The 16,011-nt window shown below is 38.0% G+C and overlaps 1 protein-coding gene across 4 annotated transcripts in view; it reads left to right on the top strand.

The window, feature by feature from the left end:
• Window positions 1-16,011, top strand: part of ZMYM4 (zinc finger MYM-type containing 4) — a 124,563-nt gene extending 108,552 nt beyond the window's left edge. For all 4 annotated transcript variants that reach the window (XM_081086309.1, XM_081086307.1, XM_081086308.1 and 1 more), the window contains 6 exons: window positions 43-138; window positions 910-1,061; window positions 8,744-8,855; window positions 10,783-11,031; window positions 13,000-13,129; window positions 14,022-16,011. In XM_081086309.1, the coding sequence (XP_080942435.1) occupies window positions 43-138; window positions 910-1,061; window positions 8,744-8,855; window positions 10,783-11,031; window positions 13,000-13,129; window positions 14,022-14,229 (947 nt within the window). In that variant the 3' untranslated portion in view covers window positions 14,230-16,011. The remainder of the gene's footprint in view (window positions 1-42; window positions 139-909; window positions 1,062-8,743; window positions 8,856-10,782; window positions 11,032-12,999; window positions 13,130-14,021) is intronic.

The following is a 16,011-nucleotide window of genomic DNA, read 5'->3' as shown; positions in this document are numbered from 1 at the left end:
TTTATTTAAACTTCTCATTTATTTATTTATTTTCCCTTTCAGGAATTGAACGTGCCTCGTCTAGCCCATGTTCTGATCCCTTAGGAAGTGCTCAAGACCATTCACTCTCCCAAGAATCCTCAGAGCCAGGTTGTAGAGGTAAAACTCATTTTGTTTCCTTGTGGTCACTTATAATATCATTGCCAATTTCAGATTATAAATGGAATGTTTAAAATTATTTAGAAATTGAAGTCTTATTGTTAAAAAGAAAAATTGATATACTACCAATTTTAGGGGTTTGTTATAAAGGTAAAATTGTATCTTTCGATTATCAGTTTATTATGTAAATATAAAGGATTTTGTTTATTTTTCTTAAATTTTACAAGTAGCTCAGATTCTTTATTTACCTGTGTAACTCTTCTTCACCTTTCAAGGTTTAGCATTAGTGTCACATTCTCTAGAATCTGACCTGACCCTTCTCGTTTATTAGATTTCCTTCATTTCCTTTCATAGAATCTCATTTAAATAAACCTCTATTATAGCACCTGTTACACCATACATACTGCATTGTATTTATTTCTTTAACTAAAAAAAACCTTGAGATCAGGATAGCACAATACTCAGTGTTTATTCAATGAATCAAGTAAATGGTACTGTATTCCTTTTTTTTGTTGTTTAGTAATTTTTTAATTTCAGAGAGGAAGGGAAAAGGAGAGAGATAAAAACATCAGCGATGAAAGAGAATCATTGATCGGCTGCCTCCTGTACGCCCCACACTGGGGATCGAGCCCACAACCCGGGCATGTGCTTTGACTGGGAATTGGACTGTGACCTCCTGGTTCACAGGTCGACGCTCAGCCACTGACCCATACCAGCGGGCATTATATTTTTTATAAGTTAATATTTCAGATGTCTTCTACCTTTCCACAGTCCGCTCTGTCAAGCTGAAGGAAGATATTTTGTCATGCACTTTTGCTGAGTTGAGTGTGGGCTTATGCCAATTTATCCAAGAGGTGCGGAGACCAAATGGTGAAAAATATGATCCAGACAGTATCTTATACTTGTGCCTTGGAATTCAGCAGGTATCAAATTCAATAGTTGTTATAAAATGTTACATTTTTAATCTGATAGGACTTGTGAATAAGTTGAAAATTATAGTGTATATTCATTGGTTGGTATTGTTCCTATAATCTCTTCTTATGCTTCCCTTTTTTTTTTTTTTTACTAAAATTTTTTTTTCAGTGACAGTTTACATTTAACATTATAATATTATTTTGTAATAGTTTCCGGTGTGCAGCGTTATGGTTGGAACACTTTACAAAGTGTTCCCCTTGATAATTTTTTATGTTCTCTTGTTGATGAAGCACTTATCTTGATTTAAAAAATCTTGATCGTACAGTCTTTTGTATACTGAATTGAGAGTATTAGTAGAATAACAGAAATTGAGGATGGTGCATTTTATTGTTAAATTAACAAGAAAACAACAACACAAAAATAGCAATTCACAAAAGAAGTGACACAGGAGACTGTGGTGAATGTATTTGTATAAATCATATAGTCTCATTTACATTTTAAAAATACTAATTAAAATAATAATTACACCATTATTTGTCTTTCACATTAGCAAAAATAAAAAATTATATAACACTTGTTGATATAAGTTCTGTGAGTCGAGTTCACCTTTAGAGTGGGTGGGAATTAGTACATACTTTCTAGAAAGCAATTTTGAGCATATGTTTCAGGAATATAAGTAAATATTAATACTCTTTTAAAAAATATGTTTTTATTGATTTCAGAGAGGAAGGGAGAGGGAGAGAGAAATAGAACTATCAATGATGAGAGAGAATCATTGATTAGCTGCCTCCTGCACGCCGCACACTAGGAATGGAGCCCACAACCTGGGCATGTACCTGGGCATGAACCATGGTTCATAGGTTGATGCTTAACCACTGAGCCACACTGGTGGGCTGTTCATACTCTTTGCAAGTAGTTCACTTTTGGGAATCTGTCAAGGCTAATACTCTGACAGCATTGCACAAAATTAGAAGTAACTTCAGTGTCCACCAAAGTGTAATAGTTAAGCAAATTATATTTATAAAGTTGTATATTATGTAGCCAATAAAAATTGTTTAAAGTGACTTCTAGTAATATGTAAAAATATTAATATTAAAGCATTGAAATGAACCAGAGTACACATTTTATGCATATCACTGTATGTTAACATGTAGTGGTTTAAAAACTAGTCATATTAAACACATAAAATGCAATGCATCAAAAATGTTTATAGTGGTTGTCTTCTGGGGGTGGTAGAACTCTGGATGTCATTGATTTTTTCTTTTCTTACTTTGCCAAATTTCCTTCCACTTATATAGGAGTTGGGGGTATTTTATTTAGCATTCATTCTATTTTTTTATTATTTCATTTTTATTGATTTCAGAGAGAGGTAGAGAGAGGGAGAGACAGAGATAGAAACATCACTGATAAGAGCGAATCATTGATCGGCTGCCTCCTGGCTGCTTCCTGCACACTCCCACACTGGGGATTGAGCCCGCAACCCCAGCATGTGCCCTTGACCAGAATTGAAACCGGGACCTTCAGTCTACAGGCCGACGTTCTGTTCACAGAGCCAACCTGGCTAGGGCAATATTTTATTTTATTTTATTTTATTTATTTAAATATATTTTATTGATTTTTTTACAGAGAGGAAGGGAGAGGGATAGAGAGAAACATCGATGAGAGAGAAACATCGACCAGCTGCCTCCTGCATACCCCCTACTGGGGATGTGCCCGCAACCAAGGTACATGCCCTGGACCGGAATTGAACCTGGTACCCTTTAGTCCTCAGGCCGATGCTCTATCCACTGAGCCAAACCGGTTAGGGCAGTGGTCGCAAATTGCGGCTCAGCAAACTGTGGCTCGCGAGCCACATGCAGCTCTCTTGCCCCTTGAGTGTGGCTCTTCCACAAAATACTGGCTCTTCCACGAAATACCGACTTCTGTGCATGGGCCACGAAGTTTCAATCGTACTGTATGTGCGTACCTGCACGTGGTATTTTGTGGAAGAGCCATACTCAAGGGGCCAAAGAGCTGCATGTGGCTCGCGAGCCGCAGTTTGCTGACCATGGGGTTAGGGCAATGTTTTATTTTTAATTACGTAAGTAATGTGTGCTCAGTGTAACTGGAGGAAAAATTTCTCTCCCTCCATTTCCATTCCCCAGCGTAACAGTGATGCAGCAGAAGTGTCCTTCTCTACCTTCTCCTGTGCTGTACCTTTGTTCATGTATACATGTTTAATAGTCTTTGTTTTGCTTAGTTTTTAGCAAAATAGGGACCATACCATACACATTTTTTGCAGTTTGCTTTTTTCAATCTGTGTATCTCTCCAGATGACTATAAATAAAACTTTTTCCTTTAAAAAAGAAATTTGCATAATGTTGCAAAGTATGAATATGCCAGTTATTCAGCCTTTTCTCTTTTTTGTATTCAGATTATTCCCCTCCCTCTTACTCTGACAAACAGTGCTTCAGTCAATATTTTGTTTGGAAAAAAATTTTTGTTTGTGAAAAAATATATTTTGTTTGTGTACCTAATGAGTTGGTGCTTTTTATATATATATATTTTTTTTTCTCCAGTTTTTTTTTTTTTTAAATATATTTTATTGATTTTTTACAGAGAGGAAGGGAGAGAGATAGAGAGTTAGAAACATCGATGAGAGAGAAACATCGATCAGCTGCCTCCTGCACATCTCCTACTGGGGATATGCCCGCAACCCAGGTACATGCCCTTGACCGGAATCGAACCCGGGACCTCTCAGTCCGCAGGCCGACGCTCTATCCACTGAGCCAAACCGGTTTCGGCTTTTCTCCAGTTTTAAGATCTTTTCAGAATTACTTTTCAGAATGGTGTTTTGTGAAAGGGTCATATATGTAAAGTGGCCCTCAAACACTGAAGAAACCAAAAGGCCAAAGAACAAGGCAGACAAGTCCACCTTGTTGGTTGAAAGAGTTTAATAGGGAACTTACCGACAGAAATTCAGTCTCAGGTGGCAGCAAGGCAAAGTGGACTCCTGTGCCTTCCACCCCCCACCGCCCACTCCCCGCCTCTGGACCATGTGCTTATACCTCCTAAATCAGAGAATGCTTGCGTGATCAAAGGGATCATGTGCCAGAGCCAGTTACATAGATAACATTGAGGGCGACTCATCCCAGAGGCATTGCTCAGAGCTTTGTGTGCATATTCCAGGCTCACACTGGGGAAGGGGAGGACGTCAAGGGTTCAGATTCACCCAGAGGTCAAAAATGCAGATTAGTTTTAAGACAGAGTTAGCTCTGTCCGCACAAATGATTGTCATTTACACTTTTATTAGCAGTGTGAATGCCCATTTCTTGAATCCTCTTCACCACTCTTCTTTTTAATATTCTAAGTTTTAAAAAAATGACTCCCAATTTTTTCAACTTTCATAAATTAGAATGTCTTTTTATGTTGTTGGGCATTTGAATTTTTCCTTTCTATCTGTAGAATCACTTTTATATTGGGGATAGTAACGTAAATATAAGCATTTTAAATAAAATTTTCTAGTGTGTTTTTGTCTTCTGGTTTTTATGTTATGTTTTGCCATTCAAGACGTTTTCCTTTTTTACATAGTTCAGTTTCTCTTGATAGATTCTGGGTTTTCCTTGTTGCTTAGGATGGTCTTCCTCCTTGAGTAAAATATTCTCATAAATTTTTGTCTAAAATACTTTGTTAGATTGACATCTTTAATACATCTGAAATTCATTTTTGTAAATAAATATACTAGAGGCCCAGTGCACGAAATTCATGCACGGGGGCAGGGGCCGGGTCCCCTCAGCCCAGCCTGCACCCTCTCCAATCCGGGACCCCTCGGGGGATGTCCGACTGCCAGTTTAGGCCCGATCCCGGGAATTGGGCCTAAACCAGCAGTCGGACATCCCTCTCACAATCCTGGACCCCTGGCTCCTAATTGCTCATGTGCCTGCCTGGTCACCCCTTACTGCCCCCTCCCTCCCCCCCTCCCCCCCACCAGCCTGATCATCTCTCACTGCCCCTGCGTTCCGGCCTGATTGCCCCTAACTGTCCCCCCCCCCCCCCCCCCCCCCGCGCCAGCCTGCCCTAACTATCCTCTGCTGCCGGCCAGGTCGCCCCCAACTGCTCCCTCCCTGCCGGCCTGGTTGCTCCTAACTGCCCGTCGCCCCCAACTGCCCCCCGTGCTGGCCTGGTCGCCCCAGGCGGCCTGCTTGTTCAGTCATTTGTTCATCCCTCACTAACTCCCCTGCCAGCCTTGTTGCCCCACGCAGCCTGCTTGTTCAGTTGTTTGGTTGTCTCTCACTAACCCCCCTTCTAGCCTGGTAGCAGGCAGCCATCTTGTGAGGGCGTGAGGGTTGATTTGCGTATTACCTCTTTTATATAGGATTTCTGATGAATAACATTTTGATGGGTAGTTAATCATGCAAGCAGCATTTATTTTTCCACAGAATTAAAATGACACCTTGGTTACTGTAATTTAATCCAGTTTCTACACTGTAAATGATAAAAATTACCTTATGAGAGGACTTTTATATATTCAACCAATTTTATTAAGCACAAGGATGTGCCCTTTATGCATTTTGCTTAGGTAAAAATAGTGAAGATTCTTAGCACACTTCCTGTACTTGTGGCATTTATATTTTGGATCTAAAGAACATTTTGTAATTTTACCACTGCCTATGTCAAGAAATAACATGTTTTGAGGCAGGTAATAATATTCTAATAATTTGAATATAATCATCAGAACACATATGATCATTGTCATTATTTCAGTCAAAAACATTTGAGTTCTTTACATTTCAGCTATACTTCTGCTGTATATGAAATACTCTAATTTATGAGACAAATACTAAAGCTATGAAACTTTTTCTAGTATGTTTATCAACTCTTGTTGATATTAATAAATGACTTCATATAATAATACTATTAAAAAGAGGCCATAAGTTAGCAGATTGTCAGATTAATATAGGAAGTAAATATTATGTAACTTTTATTTATTTTGACAAGAAATAAGCTTTCCTTAACAGTAAGAAATTCTAAAAGGGTATCTATGTTGACATCTCAAATGTGCTTTCTCTTTATTTGGATTATGAAAATAATCATGCTAATTGTGAAGAATTTTGAAAATACATAAAAAAACTATAATGTTAACCTGGACCACCACTGTTGACATTAGCTGGGAAGGTGATAATTGCAAAAGAAACAAATAGGCAAGTAATAGAAGAAAATTAACAGATTGCTAATAGAATGTACCGTGAACACCTAACAATCATGTACTATGCATGCTATGTATTAATATAAGTCCATTTCATATATTAATTCACTTAAGTATTAGTGTGGCCCTATGAAGTTTAAGAACTGTTACTTCAGGCACTTGCCTAAGGCCTCAGAAGTAGTAAATGGTGGGGCCAGATGTGAACCCAGGTAGTTCAGCTTCAGGGTCTTGTTATGAACACCATGTTGGACTGCATCTCTAATGTAAAAAGGTGCTTAACTGTAATCAGGGAAATTTTTTCTTCTCTCGGATAAAAAATGTGAAAGATTGAGAAACTTGATAGTACAAGTGTTATTGAAGATATGTGCAGTGGTGGAGGCCTTTTCAGAGGGCAAGTTAACAGTGGTTATTAAGTCTTAAAGTCATAGATTCTTCAGTCTAGCAAACCCATTGATCATTATCTCTCCCCAAAGAGAGGCTAGTATTTCCATTATAACATTGTTTATAACGGAAAAAAAATGGAAATCCCCTAGATGTTCATCAAAAGAACGTTTAAATCAGTATGTCTATACTATTGAATATTATACAACAAAAAAAGGAATGAGTTGCTTCTAGAGATATTGACGTGGAAAACTCTTACAGGCATACATTTTAAGGAGTTAAAGTAACTTGCCAAACTGTGTAGTACGATATTTATATTATGGGAAAATACACAAAACATAAAAATGTATAATTCAATGGCATTAAGTACGTACATTCATGATGTGAAGCCATCACCACTGTCTAGTTATATAACTTTGTCACCCTATATGGAAACCCTCTACCCATTAAGCAGTTACTGCTCATTTCCTCTTCCATCCTGTCTCTGACAACCATAAATCTGTTTTCTACATGGATTTTCCTATTCTGAGTATGTAATATAAGTAAAAGTGTGCCTGGCTTCTTTCACTCACTATAATGTTTCCAAGGTTTATCAGTGTTGTAGCATGAATCAGTATTTCATTCCTTTTTATGGCCAAATATTATTCCATCGTTGGATATACCACATTTTGCTTATCCATTCATCTGTTGATGGACCTTTGAGTTGTTTCCACCTTTTGGCTATTATGAATAGTGAGTGTTGCTATGAATATTTATGTACAAGTTTTTGTTTGAACATCTATTTCAAATCTTTGGGGTATATGCCTACGAGTGGTGTTGCAGGATCATATGGTATCTCTATGATTAGCTTGTTCAGAAACTACCAAACCATTTTCCACAATGGCTGTACCATTGTATGTTCCCAACAGCAATGTATAAGAGCTCCAATATCTCTGCTTCCTTGCCAACACCTAATTTTTGTTTGTTTGTTTTCTAAATAACCATCTGGTGGATATGAGGTGGTATCTTATTAAGGTTTTGGTTTGCATTTCCCTAATGACTAATAATATCAAACATCTTTTCAAAATAAATTTAAAATACCAAATCTTAAAAACACAAAAATTTTTTTAGCATATAATTAAAAGCTACCTTTTGTTACTCTGTGAATGCAAATTTATTTCCCTGAGTGATTTTATCTGATCTGATCTGCACCCTCAAAATGTTTTTTTTAACAATACTTTACCCAAGCTGTTGCTTGTTTCCCATCCTGTGATACGGTTCTTGATGGTTATAATTAGCAGTTTTACCTACATTTAGACTTGAACTTTTTGAAGGCTATTGTTGTGGGGCAAAGAGTTAAGAACTGTGATTAGAAGGCTCCAAATAGTTTTTGAATTTGGGCATCCTCAGGTCACCTGACACTAGCTAACTGTATTATTTCAGGAAGTGATCTAGGCCCGTGGTCAGCAAACTGTGGCTCGCGAGCCACATGCGGCTCTTTGGCCCCATGAGTGTGGCTCTTCCTAAGCCTTAGGAGTACCCTAATTAAGTTAATAGCAATGTACCTACCTATATAGTTTAAGTTTAAAAAATTTGGCTCTCAAAAGAAATTTCAGTCGTCATACTGTTGATATTTGGCTCTGTTGATTAATGAGTTTGCCAACCACTAATCTAGGCTAGAGCTAGGCTGACAAACAAAAACTTCTGAGAGCACACCTGCAGATCCTACTGTGAGTTAGAAAAATGATTTGGGAAATACAAATTAGGACCAATTTTTAATACATCAGTTTCATTAACTGAGTAAAGGTACTTATTTATTAGAATTTTTCTGTATACTCCAGGTTTTACAAAGCAAATAGAAAACTTTACCTTGCAAGCACAGTGTTTGAGATGTCAGTCCATGTGAAAGGGCCTTTAGCTGGAATCCTGGTATTTTAACATATATCCTTAAAATGGTTAATAATTTTGTAAGGGTAAAGCTAAAGAGTAACCTATGTTCTTTAAAATAATTTTTTTAAAAATTGTTAATATTAAAAAATTTTATTGGGGTGACATTGGTTAATAACATAAGTTTTACTTAAAATAATCTTTAAAAAAGTCTTGTCTTTGAATCAACATGTGTTTTCACTTTTTTTTCTCTTGTAGTACCTGTTTGAAAATGGTAGAATAGATAACATTTTTACAGAGCCCTATTCCAGATTTATGATTGAACTTACCAAACTCTTGAAAATATGGGAACCTACAATACTTCCTAATGGTAGGATGATTATTTTTTATTTTGATTTTTTTCATGGTACACTTCCTTAAATTGCTTAAGTTGTAAGATTATCTTTTTATAAATTGTTCATTTTCTATTTCTGTCCTGATTTGTAATGTGTTTGGACTCCTGAGGAGAAAGTCTTGGTTTTATTATTGATTACTAGAGCCCATTGTATGAAATTCATGCACTTGGGGGGGGGGGTGCAGGGGGCGGGGATCCCTCAGCCTGGCCTGCACCTTCTCGCAGTCTGGGTGCCCTCGGGGCATGTCCGACTGCCGGCTTAGGCCCGCTCAGTCAGTAGGCCTAAGCCGTCAGTTGGACATCCTTAGCGCTGCCACAGAGGTCGGAGAGGCTCCCACCACTGCCGCTGCGCCCACCAGCCATGAGCTCTGTTTCTGGCTGAGCAGTGCTCCCCCTTTGGAAGTGCATTGACCACCAGGGGGCAGCTCCTGCATTGTGCATCTTCCCCCTGGTGGTCAGTGCACATCATAGCCACCGGTCGTTTCTCTGTTTGGTCTATTTGCATATTAGCCTTTTATTATATAGAATTTTAGTAAAACTATAGCTTTCAAACAGTGTGTGTATAGTGTGTGTATACATACTGTTGAAAAATTTAAAAAAATTACTGGAGGTTCCATTTACAGTTGTAGAAACTGTTTTTGTTCTGGTAATGCTGGTATTGTTGTATGCTGTAGTAGTAACTGCCACATATTCTACTTCCAGACTCTACCTGTTAGCAGTGGACCTTCTTTAATTGTTTATAAAGTACCCTGAACTGGTTATTGAGACTTAAATCTTCATCTTCAAATTGTCTTTGACCATACATCATTGGACAAACCCTTAATTCACGCCTGGTCTTAGGCTCCTTGGCTGGGAATGGAGAGTTGAATGTGATGCTCTGGAATTTGTCTCCCTTTCTGTTGGGTTACAGAGCGCTTTTGAAGAGCAGCATTGTGGTTTGATGCATTTAGCATTCAAAGAGGAGGCTTAGGGACATAGATATATGGAAGTAATAATTCATGTTTGTGGAGAGTCAGTCTTCTAAAATAGGATGCAGAATCAGCAACAGAGAGGTTGGGTAGAGAACATGGGGAAAGGCCTGCACTTAAGGGGTATCCTGGGGAAGGTGCCTTTAAAGGTATACTTATTTTAGTTATTCTGCAAGACCTTTGCTTTTCAAGAAAAATCTCAAGTCATCATAACTTTATCACTCAATATAAATTTAAGAGGAGGATCACTTCTTGGCCTTTGGCTAAAATCAAGAGTAAAATAAGAGGGGGTGGGAAGAAGTGGGGGCACTATCTGCCTTTTATAATCTTACCTAAATAAAATTAAACGCGGTAACAGGAAGCGTATTGAACTGGAACAGGAGTCTGCAATCAGTGGCCCATGGGCCAGATCTGGCCTGCTGCCTGTTTCTAGATGTGGTCCATCAGCTAGAAATGGTTTTTACATTTTAAATGGTTTTGGGGCAGGGGGATTCCAAGGAATAATAATATTGTGAGGCATGTGAAAATTATATGAAACTCAAATTTGTGTCTATAAATAAACTTTATGGTATATTATAGCCATATCTATGTTTTGTCCGCAGCTCCTTATCTTCTACAACAACAAAGTTGTTCAGAGCCTATATGGCCCAAAATGCTTAAAATATTTACTGCCTGGTTCTTTACAGAAAACGTTTGCCAGCCCCTGGTCTACAGTAGCAGTAGATTAAAGCTGTTTCAGGAGGATGCTCAGTGTGCAATCATCTGACTTTTTCCTTGTAGTGCCTTCCCTGTTTTTCTGTATAAGGAAGGGGGGGAAGGAGAGGAACAGTCAGTCCCCCTCCCCCGCCCCCATGTCTTGTCTGAGAATTTGAGAAACTAGTCTTATTTATCAGGAGCTCAATGCTGTTTCTCCCCGCCCCCCTTCTTCGGTCCAGGTTACATGTTCTCTCGAATTGAAGAAGAACATTTGTGGGAGTGCAAACAGCTGGGCGCTTATTCACCAATTGTCCTCTTGAACACCCTTCTTTTCTTCAATACCAAATACTTTCAACTAAAGAATGTTACTGAGCACTTGAAGCTTTCCTTTGCCCATGTGATGAGACGGACCAGAATTTTGAAGTACAGTACCAAGATGACATATCTGAGATTCTTTCCACCTTTACAGAAGCCAGAGTCAGAACCAGGTGTGTGGTGGAGTTTGGAAGATTTCTATTGAAGTCTCAGTATTCAAATAGAAACTCATTGCAGAGGGGTAATTGTGTAGCTTTTGTTTAACATTTAAATGCTTTATGTCACGGTTAGGTTCAAGGCTTTTTCTCAGAATGAGAGGAATCGCTTACTTTCATTGGCCTTTAAGTTAGAAATTCTGATATCATTGGTAGAGCCCAAATAATCCACATTTTAAAACCTCCCAGGGAATTTAAATATATAGGTGATTTAGGGGCAACAGATGGGTCAATTGCTAGTTAAAGGAATCTGTTTAACTTTTAAATCTCCTGTTTCTAAATCGAGCACCTCTTTTTAGTTGACAATAAGATGTCAAATTTTAAAGAAACTTGAAAGCTGGCCTAGAGTCTCCTGCTTTTATACACAGTAGAATAATAGCAGCAATGACAATTTTAGAAGAGTTATGGTTTTTCATTCCAGTAGTAGCCTATTAAATAGTTTGTCTTAAAGATTAAAAAATCAACATTATTATTATGAAATTGGAAGTTAAATTTATTTTGACCAAAGTTGTAAGTTCTAAAATTCCAAAAATCCAGTTGTTACTTTCTTGGGATAGGAGTGAAATACATATTTTGAATGTGAGAATTTAAAATTACTGAAAGTAAAATCTTAAAGAATAATTCTGATGTTCATCTTTATGTTAACTTTTTTCTCCTTTACTTTAGAAAATACTAAGATTTATTTGCTTATTCACCACGTGTCTGTCCTATTTCCTTCTATTTGTTCATATATGGCCCACTTTGTGTTCTTAATTGATATTGATTGGGGAGGAGAGACAGTCAGGTAAAATTTTCCTATTTTCTGATCTTAGGCGCCTAATAAGATTTGTAATAAGTTCAGCTTTTCTGAATGAATAACTAACAAAGTCTTCCTTATTTAGGTAGCCTCTAAGTAGAAAACTGGGGCGAATTGTTGTTTAAATAATAATTAATGCAGGCAGCTGGGGGAAGTTGTGTGCTGGTAAGAGCAACTATAAGAAAAGAAAAAGAAAGCCTTTTTCCTCAGGTTCTCAGGTCCACCTGTTATTCTCTTGATGATTGAATGGGAAGGTGTAAAAGAAAGAGCCCACTTGCCTTGTCTTCACCCTTGGTCTCTGCAGCATTCTGTTAGGGGAAAAGGATTTGCTCTTTTCTTAGCAAATGCTCACTTTATTGAGAATTTCTTTTCCCAACAAAGGTTCCATTTCTCATAATACTATGACAAATAAACATGAACAAATGCCCAAAGGGCACTGATGCCCCATTGTGGAAATACTTTATTTGTTTGTTTGTTTGTTTATTTTAATCCTCACTTGAGGGCATGTTTTTATTGATGAGAGAGAGAGAGAGAGAGAGAGAGAGAGAGAGAGAGAGAGAGAGAGACATCAATGTGAGAGAGTAACACCGATCAAGTTGCCTCCTTCCAGTATGCACCTCGACCAGGGATGGAACCCACAATCTAGGTATGTGCCATGACTGGGAATCGAACCCACAGCTTTCGGTGTGGGGGGTGATGCTTCAGTCAACTGGGCCACCCGGCCAGGAGAGTATAAATATTTTTAGATAAAGAGGTGAAAACTTCTATCTTAATGTCTGCTGTAGGAGACGAGCACCTGAAACCCTTAAGAACTCTGTGCCTATTAAAATCTCTTCAAGTCAGGTTCAGAAGTCAGACACACTCTCTTGCACTATGCTTTTCACCATGTTCCCCCTACCTTGGTGAGCAGGGGAACATAACTTTTACAGGACAGGGACTTTGTTTTGTTCAATGCTATTATATCTAGTACTTAAAATTACATCTAGTACCCCCAGAAGTGCTCAGTAAATATTTGTTGAATGAATAAGGGAAAGGAAAGGGGAGGGAATGACAGTTTTGCCTGGAAGCAAAGCTTGTTGGGTGTCTTGATACTTGAAAAATATAATCTTTTTATTATTTCCTGCCTCAAGATAAACTAGCTGTTGGCAAGAGGAAACGAAATGAAGATGACGAGGTTCCAGTGGGTGTAGAAATGGCAGAGAATACAGACAATCCACTAAGATGCCCTGTCAGGCTTTATGAGTTTTACCTGTCAAAATGGTAAGTGCCCTTCCCCTGAACTAGATATAGTATTCTTCAAAAAGGATTAACATATTCTGGATTTCAGATGCTTGAATATCAGAAATGTAGCTCGCCTGTGATTAAAGTCAAAGTCTAAAGATGGATTTACCTCCTATTTCATTATTTCCCCATTCTTGTATCTGCCTGGATTTTGAACCAAGAAACAAAATGCATTATCTTGATAATCTTTTTCCCAAAAACCTCTTGAAAAGCAAGCATAAGAATTCCTGCCATCGTTTGATCTTTACAACTGTTACTCAACATTTATGTGATATCTAAACTTTGATTTTATTATTTATATAGAAAAGATATTTAGAGGAGCTTTTAAACTGCTACAACTATAAATACAAAAACAATTTGTGTTTAAGGTCTTGAAAATTTTTGAGTGGTCTTTTTCTTACAGAAACTTTATGACTTTAGAGTTGTAAGATCACACCAACACACTTTTCTTTCAAAGAAATAGGATGACTGTGTTTGCCCTTTGATATGTGTATTGAGTGCTCATAGGGTTCATTCCAGGATAGTGGGTGCTGAGGAAATGTGGTTCTCAGCATAATGTCCCATGTGAGTTAAATTTGTTGCTCCTAAAAATGTTATAAGTACTAAAGTTTGTGAAGGGTTTACACTGTGACTTCTACTAACATTAGACTCACTTCCAAACCAATATGATTTATTGAATGTGGGAGAAAAGATGTGGAATTACAGGTTGCTCCTGGGGGGAAGTGTTTATAAACTGTGGGTATGTTGCTGATCTGTGATATAAGTCACAGCAGAGCAACGTTGAGAGCCATTACATTAAAGAGTAGTTATGTATGACCTCTGCTCTCTGATCCCCAATTTTCTTTCTTTTTTCTCTTTTTCCTGTGGATAGTTCTGAAAGTGTGAAGCAGAGGAATGATGTGTTTTACCTTCAACCCGAGCGTTCCTGTGTCCCGAATAGCCCCATGTGGTACTCCACATTCCCGATAGACCCTGGGACCCTGGACACCATGTTAACACGTATTCTCATGGTGAGGGAGGTACACGAAGAACTTGCCAAAGCCAAATCTGAAGACTCTGATGTTGAATTGTCAGATTAAAGCAGAAGTGGGGTTCCAATTTTCATACACATTGGTATGCACCAAACTGTGAATGCATCCAAGCTTTGGAAAACGATGTATAAGTCCAAGTCCCCTTGACTTGATTATAACATAATGGAAAATAGATAACTCGTGAACCACAGTGTGGATGTACAAATGAAAATTGAAGGAAAGAATGTGAACTGAGAAATGTTGTTCTTTGGCAGTGATATAGTTCTTAGACATCTTCAGAATGACTAACCAATTTCTCTGAGTGGTGCATAGTCTTATTTTGTTTGGGAATAACAAATTGTGGAATATTTTTAAGGAAAACAGTTATATAAAACTCTACCATAGTAACCTTAGACCTTAGAGAGGTAACTTTGGAGTGAAACCTTGGCTGCAATAGGCTACTTGGAGGAGCCCTATGTCAAAGTCAGGGGAGCAATAGTACAGAGCTAAGAGTGACATCAAATGAGGACCGTGGGACCCAGACTTGAAGAACCAATAAAAATACTGAACTTTTATTATAAGGTAGAGAGTGAAGGGGTCTTGATTTTGATTTTCACTGCCAAGCCATTTCTGTGAAGGATCGAAGCCTCTGTGCTTTGCCGTTGGCCCTTGCATCAGGAAGCAAGGCCTTCCCTGCTGTTCCCAGAATACTGTGTCCTTTTACTTCCTGGGTCTAGCCGTCTCAGCTGTGGGTCGATGTGGGTAAATTAAGGTAAAGCAGTTGAAACTCTGCAGTCCAGTTACACACAGAGAAGTACTGTGGAGCCATTAGACCCCGGGTGTCTTGAAATGTTTCTAGAAAACCCACTAAAATGCCCACTTCTCTGGGTGTCAGCCTTTATTGCTGCTGTCTCATGGCATGAGCTGTGGTGCACAGAAATGGGGGTTATCCTTTTGTTTTCATTTTATCCCCAAATGGCAGCTTTCCTTTCATTGTTTTATCTTCCTATTTTCTAAATAATTCCTCTTATTTTGTCTTTAGCACCAGTTTCTGGAGGCCTGTGTCATTTCAAAAAGGCTAGTCTCTCTCCTAACTGGCAAACCTGTGGATGATTCCACAAAGACACAGTATTATTTAGCTATCGGAATTATGATAGAAAAGATCTTAGTGTGTTCCTATACAAAGTATTTGGAAGATGACCTTGTGGTCCTAAAGAACTTGAAAATGGGGCTAGGATGCAAAGACACTGACTGTCTTTCATAGTCATAAGCAGGTCTTCTTATAGCATTATTCCAAACTCTAGCTGTTTTAGTGGTTTTCTGAGGATTGCAAGTCATAGTGTGTTTGACATATCGATCCATCTCCCTCATCTCCATTCTCAGTTTCTTCCCCACAAAATTTTGAATCAAAGCTTTTATGATGTTGGCTAATCACAAAACTTTAGCAGAGATTAACTTGACCCTAATAGAAATGAGAGTAGTCCAAAGTCTCTCAGAAATTTTAACCTTGAAATACGTTTAAATATGTCCCATTTTTTAGGTGGGAGTGGCAGGTTTTTGGTTTTTTTTTTAAATAAGTAAATGAAAGTCATTTAACTACAATAAAAATTTAAAACTAGGCCTTTTGACATTGTGTACTTGATGGTTCTGTCCCTCGGCCTGTGACAAATTTCATTTTTGTTATGAGAACTGTGTAAAGAAGTAAATCCGCCCCAGTTCTGTATGATTTAATTCCATCTGTGTTTGTCATCTCTGATTGGAAAACTTCTTACTTCCAGACCTTGTTTAATATGGAGGAAAAAACAATTGAATTGTCTCATAAGTCTGCCAATAAACTGTCCAGAAACTTCA

This window comes from Myotis nattereri, assembly GCF_964212035.1.
Source record: "Myotis nattereri genome assembly, chromosome: 3".
Taxonomy (NCBI): domain Eukaryota; kingdom Metazoa; phylum Chordata; class Mammalia; order Chiroptera; family Vespertilionidae; genus Myotis; species Myotis nattereri.
This window is presented reverse-complemented; position numbering and strand designations above follow the sequence as displayed.